Source organism: Eleginops maclovinus, chromosome 16 (genome assembly GCF_036324505.1).
Source record: "Eleginops maclovinus isolate JMC-PN-2008 ecotype Puerto Natales chromosome 16, JC_Emac_rtc_rv5, whole genome shotgun sequence".
Classification (NCBI taxonomy): Eukaryota; Metazoa; Chordata; class Actinopteri; order Perciformes; family Eleginopidae; genus Eleginops; species Eleginops maclovinus.
Window position 1 is genome coordinate 20,534,621 of NC_086364.1, and position 16,734 is coordinate 20,551,354.

General features: G+C 42.7%; 1 protein-coding gene across 7 annotated transcripts in view; it reads right to left on the reverse strand.

The window, feature by feature from the left end:
• ep300b (E1A binding protein p300 b) overlaps positions 1-16,130 on the reverse strand; it is a 31,405-nt gene extending 15,275 nt beyond the window's left edge. For 5 of the 7 annotated variants that reach the window (XM_063903203.1, XM_063903202.1, XM_063903201.1 and 2 more), the window contains exons 1-16: positions 14,213-16,130; positions 10,963-11,561; positions 9,363-9,539; positions 7,956-8,253; positions 7,429-7,542; positions 6,888-7,121; positions 6,116-6,221; positions 5,877-6,005; positions 5,399-5,516; positions 4,564-4,759; positions 3,814-3,891; positions 3,388-3,464; positions 3,100-3,252; positions 2,048-2,653; positions 1,564-1,803; positions 1,295-1,478 (exon numbers count right to left, since the gene is read on the reverse strand). In XM_063903203.1, coding sequence (XP_063759273.1) covers positions 1,295-1,478; positions 1,564-1,803; positions 2,048-2,653; positions 3,100-3,252; positions 3,388-3,464; positions 3,814-3,891; positions 4,564-4,759; positions 5,399-5,516; positions 5,877-6,005; positions 6,116-6,221; positions 6,888-7,121; positions 7,429-7,542; positions 7,956-8,253; positions 9,363-9,539; positions 10,963-11,561; positions 14,213-14,306 — 3,403 coding nt within the window. In that variant the 5' untranslated portion in view covers positions 14,307-16,130. The remainder of the gene's footprint in view (positions 1-1,294; positions 1,479-1,563; positions 1,804-2,047; positions 2,654-3,099; positions 3,253-3,387; positions 3,465-3,813; positions 3,892-4,563; positions 4,760-5,398; positions 5,517-5,876; positions 6,006-6,115; positions 6,222-6,887; positions 7,122-7,428; positions 7,543-7,955; positions 8,254-9,362; positions 9,540-10,962; positions 11,562-14,212) is intronic. The other 2 variants (XM_063903205.1, XM_063903199.1) reach the window with 1 other exon arrangement.
• Between the last annotated feature and the right edge of the window lie 604 nt (positions 16,131-16,734).

Consider the following 16,734-nt stretch of genomic DNA (forward strand, 5'->3'; position numbering starts at 1 on the left):
CTGGAACTGCAGGATTAAGTCCCTGGCGGCGTAGTGTGTTACTGATGGTAGCCTCTGTTACTTTGGTCCCAGCTCTCTGCAGGTCATTCACTAGGTCCCCCCGTGTGGTTCTGGGATTTTTGCTCACCGTTCTTGTGATCATTTTGACCCCACGGGGTGAGATCTTGCGTGGAGCCCCAGATCGAGGGAGATTAGCAGTGGTCTTGTATGTCTTCCATTTTCTAATAATTGCTCCCACAGTTGATTTCTTCACACCAAGCTGCTTACCTATTGCAGATTCAGTTTTCCCAGCCTGGTGCAGGTCTACAATGTTGTCTCTGGTCTCCTTTGACAGCTCTTTGGTCTTGGCCATAGTGGAGTTTGGAGTATGACTGTTTGAGGTTGTGGACAGGTGTCTTTTATACTGATAACGAGTTCAAAAAGGTGCCATTATTACAGGTAACGAGTGGACGACAGAGGAGCCTCTTAAAGAAGAAGTTACAGGTCTGTGAGAGCCAGAAATCTTGCTTGTTTGTAGGTGACCAAATACTTATTTTACCGAGGAATTTACCAATTAATTCATTAAAAATCCTACAATGTGATTTCCTGGATTGTTTCCCCCATTCTGTCTCTCATAGTTGAAGTGTACCTATGATGAAAATTACAGGCCTCTCTCATCTTTTTAAATGGGAGAACTTGCACAATTGGTGGCTGACTAAATACTTTTTTGCCCCACTGTACAACACTCAAATATAAGATCTGATTGGTTAAATAGTTGCTTCAATTATTTCTATTATATGCAGTCTTTCCCATCCAGACAGAGGAAGTGTATTCAAAGTTATTGGCTAAAAAAAGCTACCATGGCTTCCTGTATTTTTGGAAAGTCAGCACGGTCATGTTTGTACTTTTTGGTGGATTGTTGGTAATAGTACTTTTGTACATTTTGGCTACTTAACAACTGTCTCCTCTCTCCTGTATATAAAGGATAGCACAGAGCTGATGACTTGCAGAGATGCAGATTTGCTTCAATAAACAGGTGTAAAAACATCATTGTTTTGAGGAGCAGTTATAACACCAACATAAGGGGTAAAATAAACTATGATCCTCCTTCCTTCCTCCATATTGGATTCCCAGGATTCACATTACCTGAATTATCAGCATGATGAAGACAGCTTGCTATTGGTCAACGACACAAATTCACTCGTCAAAATAGACCTTTACAGGAAATTCACTCATATTTAAACTTCTATTTTCACCCAAGACCACACTTCTGATCAATGTGCAGGTGACGGTGATTGAGGAGGTCCAAACTCACTTTTCTTCTTGCTCTTCTCGCTGGCTGGGGAGCCGCTGTTTGAAGCATCCTCCTCCTCTTTGGGCTCCTTTTTCACCTCCGGCTTCTTGTCCTCGCCCGTCGATGGTGTCGATGAGGCCGAGAATGAAGACGTGTCCATGGGCTCGCCTTTACACCCGTCTCCGGACGTCTTCTCTTTCTTTATCTGAGGGGAGGATGAAAGTGTCAGAGGGGGGATATTCATGTCAGACATTTCAAGACTTCAGTAAGTTTGACAAAGACAATGTCACCTCTGGTTTTTCCTCTTTTATGTCTCGTTGACCCTTCCCCATCTTCCCCTTGCCCTCTCCTTCAGTGTCGGCCCCCTCGTCGTCCTCCTCCTGCTGCTTCTTCACCTCCATCTTCACTTCTTCCTGGCTGGGAGCGGAGCCCTCGTTCAGGGTGAGCTGAGAGCTGGTGTCGGCGCTGCTGCTGACCGAGCCCGGAGTGGAGACCTGACTGTCTGCGGTCAGAGAAGGCTTTGGAGAGAGCTGAGGGAGAAAAGCACAGAGAGATGGAGAGAGGTTTACAAATGGGACGGTGGAATCTGCAGCAGGACGCATGATTTTCTTTCCATCACTGTTGTACTTTTTGATCATCCGAATTTTTCTCAAATCCATTTTACTTTTTTAGAACTACTTTAACATTTGCACTTCTGGTAAAAGCATCAGCCAGGCTTACGGGAGGTTTGAGAATAACACATCTGGGTTGTTGGGAAAGAAAGGATGTACTCACCGGGGTCTGAGGACGCTGCATTGGCACATGTGCATTCTGGGTAGGCACCGAAGCAGGTTGACCTGATGGAGGTCCTGAGGAAGCCGGACCCCCCTGTTGTTGAATCTGATTGGCTTTCTCGGAGCTCACAGAGTTGCCCGTTGGCTGTTGCTGCTGCTGCTGCTGTTGATGATGTTGTTGTTGTTGTTGTTGCTGCTGTTGATGCTGTTGTTGTTGTTGTTGTTGCTGCTGCTGCTGCTGCTGTTGTTGGTGTTGTTGTTGTTGCTGCTGCTGCTGTTGTTGGTGTTGTTGCTGTTGGTGCTGTTGCAACTGTTGTTGTTGTTGTTGTTGTTGTTGCTGCTGCGGTGTGCTGGGAGTCTGTGGCTGCGGCGTCTGAGAGCGAGGTAACGTGGGGGGCGTTTGATGCGGTTGAGGCGTTAAGCTGCGTGCCGGCGACGGGGAGTTTGTTCGGATGGGGGGGCAGTGAGGGTAGGAGGTGGGCTGGTTGGGGGTGGCACTACCGGATCCCATGGAGCCTGCGGGGGCCGCGGAGCCCGGAGCAGAGGAGGCAGACTGAGCTGCAGGGCTGCTGGCCGGGAGGGAGGGTGGCGTGGACATCTGGTTCTGCTGCACAGAGGAAGAGGGGGGGTTAAGAAAAGATTCACAAAACTCATCTGTCATTCAATAACAGTTATATTGTATAGCTAAACATTTTGCCCTTTTTTGTATTTATGGTAATTTATTCCATAATAGTGTTTTTGTTGCATTTCTTAAGGATAATTTCATTGTTCTTTATTTAGAATATTTTTAGATTTTTTTCATAATTGTATTTTAATTCTACAACTATGTTTCAGTTGTCGAATTGTTTATAGAATCTTTTACATAATGTATTTCTTAATTTACCTTTTTAAACCTGTGTTTATCCTCATTCATTCTGCAGGCTTTAAAGTCAACTAAAGAAATGTCGGCTTCCTTTCATCACATGCTTTGTCTGCTTTTGCAAAGTCCAAAGTCCCCCCTTGCCATTAAACTCATCTTTACAAGGTACCAGCACTCTGTCTCTGAATGCTAACCTGTGGCACTGCAGTCTGAGCTCCCTGCTGGTTCATGCCAGCCGGGCCGGAGCCGTGTCCAGGGCTGGAGCCGGGGAACTGACCCGGGGGGAGATACTGGTTCTGTATCTGTGAGGCGTTGGGCTGACCCATGCGCGGAGCTCCCATACCCATCTGCAAAGGACAAAGCGAGGGGTGAGTGAAGTTGTGCATAAATATGTCATACTTTCAGCCAAATAAAGAAGTGGAAGTGTGGTTCTGGAGGTGGAACAACATTGGGAAGATGAAGTATTTAATGGTGGTGCCAACCTGGTTCATTGGAGCATGCAGAGGAGACCTCTGACCCATCGACTGCATCCCAATCTGACCACCAAACTGGTTCATTCCTAGAAGAAAAGGAGGACAGAAAGGATGTCTAAATTAAAAAAGGCAAGGAGAACGGAATATGGTCCCTCTTTATACCAAAGGTCAAAGGTGTGTCTGCATAACAGAAGCTTAGTTCCTAATTGGGGGTCATTTTGACCAATTGTAGGTCCTGTTTCTTGTTCAGTAAACTCACATGGTTATTTGTTCTCTTATTATTAACTAGGATTGCTTTAAAGCTTCTGCAACACAGAGCCTGTCCGAAGCATTCTATTCATTAATATCCATTTGTATTAACCTTGGATCTGGCCTAGTTGTTGAAAGCAGTCTGGCTGCCTTTCTAATAATATTATTTACAAATACTAGACATACCTCCCGGGCTCTGGATCCTGTTGACCATCTGATTGGGTCCAGCTGGTCGGACCATGGATGGATCAGCGTGAGGACCATCTGACGGGGAGAGAGGAGTTACAGGATTACTCAATACCAGTAAAACCATAGGTGACCAAAATGTGTTTAAAAAGGGTGAGAAAAACTGAGAAATATTACTCGGGCTGTGTGGAAAACTTGTTTTACGCGACTCATGCAGTATCATGTCCATATCAATCCAGATCTCACATGTCTAAACAAGTACTTTCAGTAGCTGTTACGTAGGCCTTACTGTTCATTACGCTTCTGCATAAACAGTACTTGTTCAGACAATTCACACACTGGGGGAAACCTGCTACTGGGTATGTAAACATACAATTATAAGTACGCTTTTGCTGCAGGAGTTGTTAGTTTGTAAAAAGGGTATTTTGAGCAAGACTTTTCCTACATTTCCAGACCCTTTGGTTCACCCTAAATGCATGTGAAAAAGGTAACGCTGGACTAGTGAAGGACCAACAATTGGTTTTTTGTTTTGTTTTATTTATTCAAGCGTAAGGGACAATTTGTTTGCTTGTGTGCTTTTATTCTACATTTAAACTACACATGTTTCTGTGCCAATTAATATGAATATTACTGATATGTAAAAAGCTGAGCAGCCAAATGTCTTTCTATTTGCAGTCTGATAGCATGCAGTCAAGTGCGTCTCCACACATAAAAAGGTGTGAAGGAGCTAAAAACAAAATGTCCACTTACTTGGAGATTGCCCAGGAGCCATAAGGGGGGGCTGTCCCATGCTGGGGGGCTGTCCCAGGCTGGGGGGCACCTGTGGGAGGCCAGGGGAGGGGATGCCGGGCATCATGCCCTGCTTCTGGAGTCTCGTCCTCCTCTTCTCCTCCAACTCTTTTTGGATCTTGTAGATTTTCTCTGCCAGCAGATGGTAGTACTCCGCCTGGAGAAGGAGGCAGCAGCCGGGACAGAGGAGGTTATGAGGTTTAATCGCAACAGTGCATAAATTAATACTTAAACTTTCTCAACTGGAAATTAATGCTTTCAACACGATTATAAACTGAGACGGATCACACAGGGACATACTTCCGCGGCTGCTCATCAGCAGCACAAACCGTTTTAAATGGGCAGTTTAACACCAAAATATAATATAATATAATAACACTCCAAGCATTGTAATTTCATATTTATATTGTACCATGTGCACATTTTTACTTCAACAAAAATAATTTGATCCTTTTTTTGCACTTTTTATTTCTATATTCATATAAATATTTGGATTCAATTTTAAAATGTTCACTTATTTATTGACATATTTTTATCATATCCTTTTATAGCAAACGTATACTTTAATTTCTTATGTATATAAACATTTATTTTTATCTCCATTGTATTTAATACTTTTAATAAAACAAATGGTGTATTCTATTTCATCTGATTGTTTTATTGCAGATTTTTCACTTAATTTCCTATCATTTTATTTTGTTGTAAAATGGAGCAACCGTCACAAAACCCAATCTCCACCTAGGATAAAAAACATATTCCGATACTTCTTCTCTCCAATTGTGTGTTGGTCTCTTACCCTGCTGTTGGCTGACTCGTACATGTCCCCCTCAACTTTCCGAGCGTACGCCACCAGGTTCTCCATCCGCCGGTCCTTCAGGGCGGCCGGATCAGGAGTGGGGAAGATTGCCTGCACACTACTCTCACACATGCACAAACAAGAAGGACACACAGATACAATTAACTTGAGGCAAGAGGATGAAACCAAGAGCTGAATATTATCTGGCACCACTGTATACTGTGCCTAGTTGATCCATAGTGTAAATATAGTATTCATGCATATTCTAGCTTTTAAATGAAGTATATCTCTTCTTACTATCAGCATTTATAGTACTAAACCTGCTTCAAACTGCTACTACTTTATGTTTACCTCTTGCTGTTTTTCAACATGTTATTTTCCATGCATTTTATTCTAATCCTAAAAAATGTGTGTATTTCTTTAGCTCCCAGCTCTAGTAAGATGTCTTGAGGGCGCATGCAGTACACAGCAGACTCACAGCTTATGGACGAGGTGGTTCCGGAGGTCCTGTGTGATGTCTTCATGCCACGACTTCCTCATGCCAGGAGCAGAGGGGGGAGTCGCCATGGGCATCGAGCTCAGGGTCGCCAAGCTATCGCTCATCAAACTGGGAAATGACGGACAAGAAGAGAAGGAGGGAGTGAGGCTTCCTCCAAAATATGAACTCATTTTGACTCTCTTAAAGTCCAATATATGAAGTATAAAACGCATTCCTACCTCTGTGCATTCATGTTGCCGTGCAGCAGGGAGTTTGGCAGGAGACTGGACTGCTGGTTGGGGGATTGCACCCCCACTCCACCGTTCACTCCCATAGAGTTTCCAACTGGAAAGAGTTGCATTTATAGAGTTTGAAGAACGCAATTTTAATGAAAAAACAAAGCCTGTGCGCCCACAACTGCGTTCTGGTAGAAAGTGATTAACTGTTGTTTTGGAACAAGCTTTGTTTACGCCAGTCCCAAGGCCACCATTTGGGCACCTGGTCTTTAAGTTTGTATAGTGGTTGACACGTAGAAATGTACTGAACAAGCTGTGACTTAGGGAATGAATGGACATCTAACAATCAGTGGGTCAGGGACTTGATATCATTCCCTGCAGTCAACATGTCGAAAGTGTCCTTGGGCAATATACTTTACCCTAGAGTCCTCTGTAGGCATGTCTACACTTTTGAAGTTTCTGCAAATCGCTTTGATTAAGAGTGTAGGCTAAATAAGATGTCATCAGAATCAGCAGGGTACAAACAGACACCGTCAGACACTTCTAGTTTTCATGTGATGATTGAGAGGGATAATCTACGAGTCTAAAGAATGTTTTGTAGGAAAATCCTTCTTATTTTTTGCCTTTAAATTACACACATGTCCTGTGATGACACTTAAGTGAGTCCAACATCTCAAACATATGTTAAGTGGCCCTTTGTTTGAGGTTTTAAATAGCATAACTTGCTAATGTGATAGTATTTTCACAGTGATAGACGATGGAATTAGAAACTAACCCATGGCGTTGAGACTCCTCATCCCCGACTGGCCCTGGTTGGACATGCTGCCCTGCGACGCCCCCTGAGGGATCTGGTTCCCCTGGTACGTGAGGCCGAGGGCAGCGTAGGCTCTCTCTATGGAGCTGGGGTCGATCTGGTTGGGGGGGTTCAGGCTGGGAGTGTTGGACTGTCCACCGGGAACCCCTGAACCTAAAGCATTCGCGAGACCCACCCCTGCACTGTTTACAAGAGCTGAAAGGAGAGAGGAGACAGAGGATGAGCGTCTGTGGACAGTCAAATACTCTACTGCATATACTGTAATACACACATTACATTTTAAAATGTATTTATTGCTGGTATTTATTTTACAATGTGTACATTTTTCATTTAACTTCCTATGTTTGTATAAATAATTGTATTCAAAATATATTTGCACATTTTTATTTTGACTTATGTTTTATATTTTAATTTAATGTAGGAATTGTAAAAAAAAAACACTTAATATATTATTTAATATATATCTAAATTGAGTAAATAAATGAGAGAGAGAAACACTCACACTGCTGATTCCTCTTGTCTCCGGCGTTTTTCAGCGGCAGGCAAACAGGACAGTCGTGTCGTGTGCAATTCTTCCAATGAGAGATGATCTGTCTGGATGAGGCACAGTGAGCCACTGCGGGGGGGAGACAGAAATGGAGATATGTTTCAGAAATAAGGAAGAGTCATGAAAAGGGAGGGAGAATGAGCGATATGAGAAAAATTTGACAGTGAAGGAGGAAGAGGAATAGAGACGATAATAGAAGGGGGAGAAACAGTCAGTAGAAAGAGGAGCCAGAGACTAAGTTACTGTATGAGTCACTCAGTGAAACAAAACTACATCCAGATGAGAGAAAGTACAGTAAAGAAGGGGCTCAAGATCCAATAACTCATTCTGATAGGACGAGAAACAAAGAGGGATATAAACAACACTCAGGCAAAAGCAAAAAATGAATTGCAGATACATGACAACTTTAAACGCAGCCCTCAGTGTTTGATACAAACCACACGACCATAAAAGCAGCAATCATCATAACTCAAAGGACTCACCCTGGCAGGACTTGCCAGCCTGGCAGTGAGTCATGTGGTTGAGCACGTTCTTCATGGTGCGGCAGTGGGGCAGGTTGCACTGCCTCACTTCCCCGTTGGCCTGCTCCCTGCGCTGGCACTTGTGCGCGTGGAGCAGGAGGACCAGCTGCTGTTGGATCAGCTTCCGTTTTTCGGGGTCTGCGGTTGGGGGCGCTGAGCCGGGACCGGCCCCAACGGCACTGAGTCCAACCTGGGGGCCTCCCACCGCTGCTGCTCCGCCAACGGATACACCACCCACTGCTCCGGACTGCTGAGACGCCTACGGACAGAGGATCAGGATCAGAATTCTTTACTTATAAAGAAAAGAAGTTGGGTTTTGTGACAGTTGCTTCATTTGATATTTGAGCATGCGACAGAGTGGGGGACATGAGAAAAGTTTTAATCCACAAAACAAACAAACCGGCACTATTTCCAGAGACACATGGTACCTTCATGTTCAGTTTACAGAACGGAACAGGATGTTAATTACCTGCAGTGACTCACTGCCATCTGACAGGGACGTTCTGACTTCTGGTAAATCTCACTTCAAAAAAGGAGGTTTAATTTCTCTGAGGCAGGTAAGATTATTGCAGTGGTAATTTGAACTAATTCTTTACTAAAATGCCCTGCAAGACAACCGCGCTGATGATCATTTATATATATTCAGAGGACTCAGGACACCTTTGCACAGACTAGGAGTTTGTCAAAAACATCTGGAAGGAAATTTGAACTCCTAGAAGATACATTAAGGGACGCAAAACAAATGACTATGGATTCAACTCCTCAGAGAGACGTAACGTAACAGAAGAAAGAAGGAACAAATAGACGTAAAATTTAATTAGAATAACACCAGCAGAGTAATGCATGACTGAGATGGGAGGCAGTCAAGGGCACATAAGAGCCACAGAGAAGGACAATAATATACAGGAAGTTATAAACATAAGCCAGGTGCAACAGAGGATGTTCGCTTTGACACTGCCTTAAGATCCTGAGGCTGTGCCGAAATATTGCATTACAATTATTTACAAAAACACTCTTTTCTGTTCTGTTTTAAAGTCTTGCAAGTTTGTTTTTTTTATCAAGCCAACGGCCACACATCCAAAAACTTTAGAATCGTTCATATCCTTTGTGCTTTCACACCTCCTCATAGGATTATTAACATTGTTTACACAGTCAACCCATGTCACGTGCAAATATTCAAGAGGTCAACTCATTATTGGTTTTAGACAGAAAGTCACCAAACTAATCCTTTAACCAGGAAGTTTCAGCCGCATGGACTACCGATACCTTGATGATGCTTTTGAGAAGCACTCAGAGACGATTATGTTCTACTTCATACAATTTGAGAGTCTTCAGTTTGAGTGTAGGGTCATATAAAACTAATCTTACCATCCCAGGCATGCCTTGACCCGGCGGCGCCTTCTTGTCCATGTTGAACTGGGCGGCCATATTGTTTGGCATCCCCGCCTTACTCTGGAGCTGAGGGCCCAGCCCTGCTCCAGGAAGCCCCTGGCCAGCCTGGCCGTACGGACCGCCATAGGGGCCCGCATTGGCCATCATACTCATCTGGAGAGAGGAGCAAAGAGAAATGAGATTGAGGGAAGGAAATGGATCATTTAGAGATCAAATCAATCACTTTGACAACTTTTACAGCAGAACAGCCAAGTGATGTTCAATTTTCGAAGAGGAAATTTGGGAAGTATTAAAATGTATTCAGTTTAAAAAAAAACTACAACTATGAAAGTACACTAAAACGGTTAATTGCTGCAGCAGTGAAAATAAATCTTCTTGGAATCACTTTACAGCTACTACAGGTAAATATTCCTTCATAATGAGTTACAAATATGACTTGCTCGTTGCCTTGACCTTAATTTTCCCAATGAATTAATCGTAGTACAGACACAAAGTAAAGGCCACTTTTTATGGTTCAAAAAAGGTTACCAACTATGCTGTAAGATTCAGCTACTTCCGTATCCGCCCAAACTACTTTAAAAACTGTAAATACATTTTTAACTACAAAGGACTTTAGATTTGAACCAAGACAACACATTTATTAACACCTACTGACTAATCTTATTTGTTTTCATGCAATTTATAGATGTAAATTAAACTGTCCCTAAATCTCATGTTGTAAACATACACTAGGGCAGATTAAACTGCACAATCTCTTCTGCATTGAACATGTATAACACACACACACACACACACTTGACTGATGCTTAATTTAACTACAGGACATTAGTTACAAAAAGTCCTGTGCTCGCCGGCGCACCACCAAAGAGTTATGCTTCTAGTTTTGCTGAATTATTTAACTCAGTGGTTTGCTGTACGGTCTTCACACCTTCAATCAAAACTATCCTGTGGCATATAGAGGAGGTTTACCGTAGACACCACAGAGCGAACAGTGATGCACACACACACACACACACACACACACACACACACACACACACACACACACACACACACACACACACACACACACACACACACACACACACACACACACACACACACACACACACACACACACTATTTGATCAAAACCAAGACATTTCCACCATAGTTTTGCAAGTTTTACAATATCTTACATGTGAATAGATAGTTTAGTTGGTTGTACCAGACAAACCTTAACAACATTTCATTATGAATTACAAGTTAAATTAAGCATGTAGATAAAAACTCAGCAAGAAACCTATAAAAGTCTTTCTCCCACTTGCCCCAATTGTTATCACAGTGACCAATATTTTCAATTCCTATTTTTGTAAATGTTGTCAGAATATAACACATTAAACTTGAAATATACTCTAGAATTGACTTCTAAATTATGCTAAATTTCCAATGTAAAAGAGCATTTTTAAATTTGAAAAGAACTACATGTACGTTTCCAGCAGTGTACCAAAACCCTACTGTGTTTGGGCCGGCGTTTAAAACATCCTAAACTCAGTTAAAGTTTTAACCAGAACTTAAGATGGGTAAGTGAGCTTACCTTGTTCAATGCTCCGGGTTGCTGTTGTCTCATCCCTGCCTGACCCCCGGGTCCCATTTGTTGCCCGCCCTGCTGCTGCAGGGTTTCCGCCAACAAATTACTATTGTTACCCATGCCTCCATTGCCAGGGTAACCAATTCTTGGCGAGCCATTCATCACCTGCCCCCCCATCAGGCCTTGCTGCTGCTGTCCAGTGTTGCCCTTATGGGCATTCATCATGGCAGCTGCCCGATTGAGGGCTGCCACCCCTCCACCCATCCCAACCTGCTGCATTAATCCAGGCTGCTGTTGCTGTCCCTGGGAGGGCATGCCTTGAGGTCCACCAGGGGAGACACCCCCCATCATCCCCATGGAAGCCCCGGGTCCTGTGCTGTTGGATGTGGGCCCCCCCTGCTGTGCAGGTGCTCCTGCACGCAGCAGCTCCGACAGCTGTTTGTGTTTGGCAGCAGCATCATGGCCGCCCAAACCCAGTCCACCTCCGAGGCTGCCGAGGCTGGTGTGGAGTTGACTGACATCCCCTCCGTTTGTCAGCCCCAAGTCCGAGGAATTGATGAGCTCGTCTGGGAGGTCGTGCTCCAGGTCGAAAAGTGAACCGAAATCTAGGCACAAAGACAAAATAAACTTTAAAACTAGAAAAAGATAATGTTCACTGCTCAGGAAAGGTAGGATGTGCAGAGCATACCATTTAAAACCTAATTTAGTGAAGTATAACGCTGACATTATTATGAAAACCATTTCATCAGGAGCCCATAGCTGGACAGCCAGAGCAGATTTAGCTGCCACACAAAGCCTGGATTTTTTCTCCTGGGCATCAGCTTGTGGTTTGATGGGGTGCCAAACATGGAGAGTGAACGCAGAAGGGTCAGGGTGAGAAGCCGCAGAGAGTAAACAGCACAGTACCTAGGTAGGTGAGTGCATTGGATCTCCAGTCATGTGACGCACAAACATTAAACAGAAAAGTGGCAAAAGTAATTTGCACTGAACTGCAAATTTAAAAAAAGGGTAAGTTTTTGCTGAAATATGAAAATCTGAAATATTTTTTCTCCAGTAAACCTCTCAGACAGAAATATCGGATATCTCTACTTTAATGGCGAAAACCCAGTTTCAGCATAATGTTTAGTTTTAAGTATGATGGATTTTTGCATGTATTTGACTTGCAGTTGGAATATTTACTGCATTAGGGGCCTAGATACTTTAGGAAATGAAACATGTTTCACACTTGAAATTGACATAACTTACTTTGTGAGCTTGTATGGCCACCAAACATTGCGCAGTTGAAATAAAGTGTACACGTGTGATTTTTTATTCCCAGAAAATAACAAAACCAGGAATATTACCCATGTCCTCATGCAATTCTGTGTCGTGTACAGTGGTGGAATGTGGAAGTACATAATTTACTCAAGTAAAAAAATGTAAGTACTACTTATACTTTCCTTGATTATTTTCATGTTATCCTACTTTATAGTTTTACTCCACTACAATTATTTTACATATTTAAACGATAGCTACTTGCATTAAGATTATAAATACACAATTAAAAAATCAACTAATAAATGTATATTTACTATTATAGGTTAAGCTACCTATGAGTATCCCTAATCTGTAGTATTTTTACTTTTAAGTGCAAGACCTGAGTACATTTACCACCTTTGTATTGAGGGATATACTTTTCTTTTTTCCTACTTCCCACCTAAAAAAGCTAAATTCTCTCTGTGTCTCGTTTCAAATGGATGCAACAAGAGGTCATACGTGTAAAGATGTTTGTGTATAAATGAATACATTTTCAATTAAAGTTGAATTCCTAAACAAAGTGAACCGTTTTTAAGTGTTGAATCGGTTTGAAGAGTAAATGCAGAAAGTGCAGCGCCGAGTCAACGTGCAGCGAGTCAAACAATGGAGGATGAACAAGAATGGGCTTCGTCGGTTAACTACAATTGAGAAACTGAAAGCCTTTGAACCAAAAACACATGAAACAAGATGTTTCATAGACGGCACACCGAGTTCCCCCTTTCATTTAGAAGGTTGAAAAGTCAAAAATGTACACAGTGCTGTTCAATCGGCTGGGAAAAAAGGCTTTGCGCAACTTTGTGACGAACAATAGCTACGACAATAGTTCGCTAAAAACAGACCAGCGGCTAACAACACGTGAAGCACACGACATTTCTCACCCCAAACGTTTATATTTTAACTATATAAAGTATTGGTTCACACAGAAAATGTGTCTTATTGAGCAGAATTAGGTTTTGTTGGTGAAAATCACTTATTTTATTGGCTAGCATCGAGCTCAGCTGAGCCGGTGGCTAGTTAGCTTAGCTAGCTCGGTAACCGTTACTTTCTCCCAAAGCTAATTCAGGAAACGCTGCGGTGTTTCTACTTTACGGGAGAAACTGTAAAGCCTGGTGTTGTATGAGGAGTACGTGCTATCATGTTTTTCAAATTAATCCACTTTCAAAAGTAGTAAGACAACTTCAAGCAAACTGGGGTGACTCTGCTCTTCCATTGTTTAGAAAGGGGTCTAATAGTTGGTGGCTAGTTAGTTAGCTTGTTAAAGCTAACGCATCAAAACAGCCCTGCAGGAAAGTTGCTCCTTTTCACAAACCAAACTCCCAAGTCTAGCCCATTTTTCAACCAAGCTACACATAAATAAAACATAAGTTATGGAGTGCTTTGTTAGTGAAGTTGACGTGTAACTCTGCGGGGACTCCACAGACTGGCCCTAAATTAACAAACAGTTTGAGCTGTTTTATATTTTATCTCGAGCTAGTTAGCTCGCTAGCTCAGTAACCGTTACTTTTTCTCCTAAAGCTAATTCAGGAAAGGATGCTGTGTTTGTAACTTTAGGGAGACAATATCACGCTTGTTGTTTGATGAATATGTGCTCTTATGTTTCAAATCAATCAACTTTTAAAAGTAGTAAGACAACTTGAATCAGACTGGGGTGACTCTGCTCTTCCATTGTTTGGTCTAATAGTTAGTGGCTAGTTAGCTAGCATGTTGAGGCTAACGCATCAAAACATGCCTGCAGGAAAGTTGCTCCTTTTCTTTTCTTTTTTAAACAAACTCAAAGACTAGCCTTTTCCTCCACAAAGCTACAAATAAATGTGCATTTCAAAGCATTATTTCTGGAGCAGCTCTGTGTCAGACCAAGTTGCAGGGTAACTCTTCTGGGACTCCACACACATTAATGAACACACATTTGGAGCTATTTTATATTCAATCACCAGCAAAGTAATGCATGCAATATATTTACCGTTTCCATCACTGGCAGACACGGAGAGAGCTGGAGAGGACAGCTTAGGCCTCTTGGCTGAAGGCGGGCCGGACTCCAGGACATTATCGGCCATATTTTTGTCGAATAAAAAAAAAAAAAGCTGTAGATCCACGGAGGGGCAAACGTATTTCCTTTTATTTGCGTCTCCTTTTCCCTTTAAGAAATGGTCGTTCCCCCACCGCTTGGGGGGACGGTAGGGGAGAAGAGAGTAATGTTGAACTCTTTCCTCACCCTCTCGGTTTATTCCTCTCTGCAGATATCAGTCCCCCTCCCCTTTCGGAGATTCTGTTTCTTCACTGATTTCAACAGGAGGAGGTGGGAAGGTGGAGTCGTCGAAAAAGGCAAGCGTGTGTGGCCCCTCTGACAACCTCATGTAGCCTCTTCTGCGACACACAAACTGTCCCAAGATCCGTCCCCCGTGCTGCTTTCAGTCCTTTCCGCCATAGTCGGCCGGAAAAAGCCTGTAATTTCAGCTCTGAAATGGGGAGTCTCGACCAGGGCACAAAAAAAGATAAGCAAGATCCAAAAAGCACAAACCAGGAGTGTTAAGTTCTGCAGGTCGTTTTCCTCATGCAACAGTTATAAGATCCACGGTTGCTTTCACCTGACTAGACATTCCACTTAATGTTGCAGAGTTAAAAGGCTGTGGAGAACACCAGAAGTATCTCTCTAATACAGTTTAAAGAAGTCCTCTCAATTGCAATACTGAGAAACTTGCATTGGCTTAACAGAAACTGAATAAATGCTCTATCAGTTCTGCAGAAAGAAGGTCCCACACTTGCAGTTACTCAGATAGGAGAATAATAGCAGATGTCCATGCATGACTTTTCTTTTGCATGTGCATGCTGACGAAAAAATGTGCACTTAGTGTTTGACCACGCAAGGCACTGGGTCAGGAACTCGTATTGCACGTTTGGTTGTTGCAACCCCCTTTTTTGCGCGATTTTTCCTCTTGCAGAGCAGCAGGGTTGACAAAATAGAAAATCTTGTCAGAAAAAGCACCGTGCAATCGATCCTGATGCAGAATGTAGTTCTTGGACTTCTTGGGGGCAATCACAGCGTCTAATTGGCAATCAACGGGCAGTCAGATTGATCCAATTAGTTTTTTTATTTTTGCAGAGGTTACTTATCTTGTGCTCCACAAGAGTTTCCCTTGGTTTTTAGCACTTGAAATAAAAAAAAAGAGAAATATTCCCCAACAAATAGCTGTCAGTCACTGCTTTATAGGATGCAAGTGAAGAGAAAAAATAAACCGGAGCACAGCGAGGGCGACAGGCGAAAATGTGAATTTAAAAAATGACGATTGGTAGCAAAAAAAAAAATATATATGGCTATTTCGGAAGCGGAAAGATCCAGATCGGTGTTAACACCAAGCTTTAAAATATTTTGCACTGACAAAAAAATCCTCTCATTGACTCTTTGTGATGGAGAAATGCCCCCCCTTCGTGTTGATCCTGGCAATTTTCCCCCTTCTCTTTAAACCCGTCTTTCTTTCCACCTCTCCCTTCTGCCCGGCAGCAATTTATTTATATAATTGTCTATGCGGACTCTTTCCTTCCTCCGCGACGGACACATAGTGAATTTTCATGTTTTCCCTTTTTTCGCAGTTTTTTTTCCTCCTTATAATAAGATATATTGCGCTCTTCCGCCTCTCCTCTCTGTCTCCGCTCCGCAAAACACCCCCTTCCTTGGATTTGGAGTATTTCCTTCTCATGCATACATATATATATATATATATCACCGACTCGGTTCCCCTCCACGGTGATGCTTTCTTTCTGTTAGAAACACGGACAGGTTTCCTCCACTCTTTCTTCCCTTCCCGGTGTGGCTGGCCGTCGGTAGCCGGAGAATCGCTCCTTCCTCTCGGTTATCTCCTGTTTCTGACGGTCTGTCCGCACAAACAAAATGGCGGCTTGTTGTTTCTACTCCTCTGATACGGGGGGGAGGGTTGGAGGTACAGCAACATTAGGCGTGAAGGGGAGGAGGGAGAGGAGGGAGGAAGAGGGGAGGTTGGTCTTCGGAGGGCTTCGGGAATGTCCGGCTACCGGTTCCGTGATCGTTCGGATTTCAATCTGTCTAAAGGGAAAGAAGTCTCCCGTGTTTCTCTTCCTCAAACAAACAGTAAGAGAGGGGGAAGAAGTACCAAGATCTTCTACTAAAAGTACAAATACTATGGCCTGAAAATAATATTTTACGAGTAAGTAGAAATACTAGGCTGAAAATACTCCATTACAAGTAAACAGTGGTGTTATTAAGTATATTTACTCAAGTACTTAAGTAAAACATTGAGGTACTTTACTTGAGTATTTTCACATCATGTTACTTTATACTTTATTTCCACTTGAGTTTTTGTTGGCAAATGTTGTACTATTTCCTTTGTGCTACATATTTAGTTACTTTGCAGATTTCGGTTTATACAAGTCCACACAACATCATACATTATTAAAGGCTAAGCTACTCAGCAGTGTGTAAAGTAATTCAAATAATACATATATTTATTT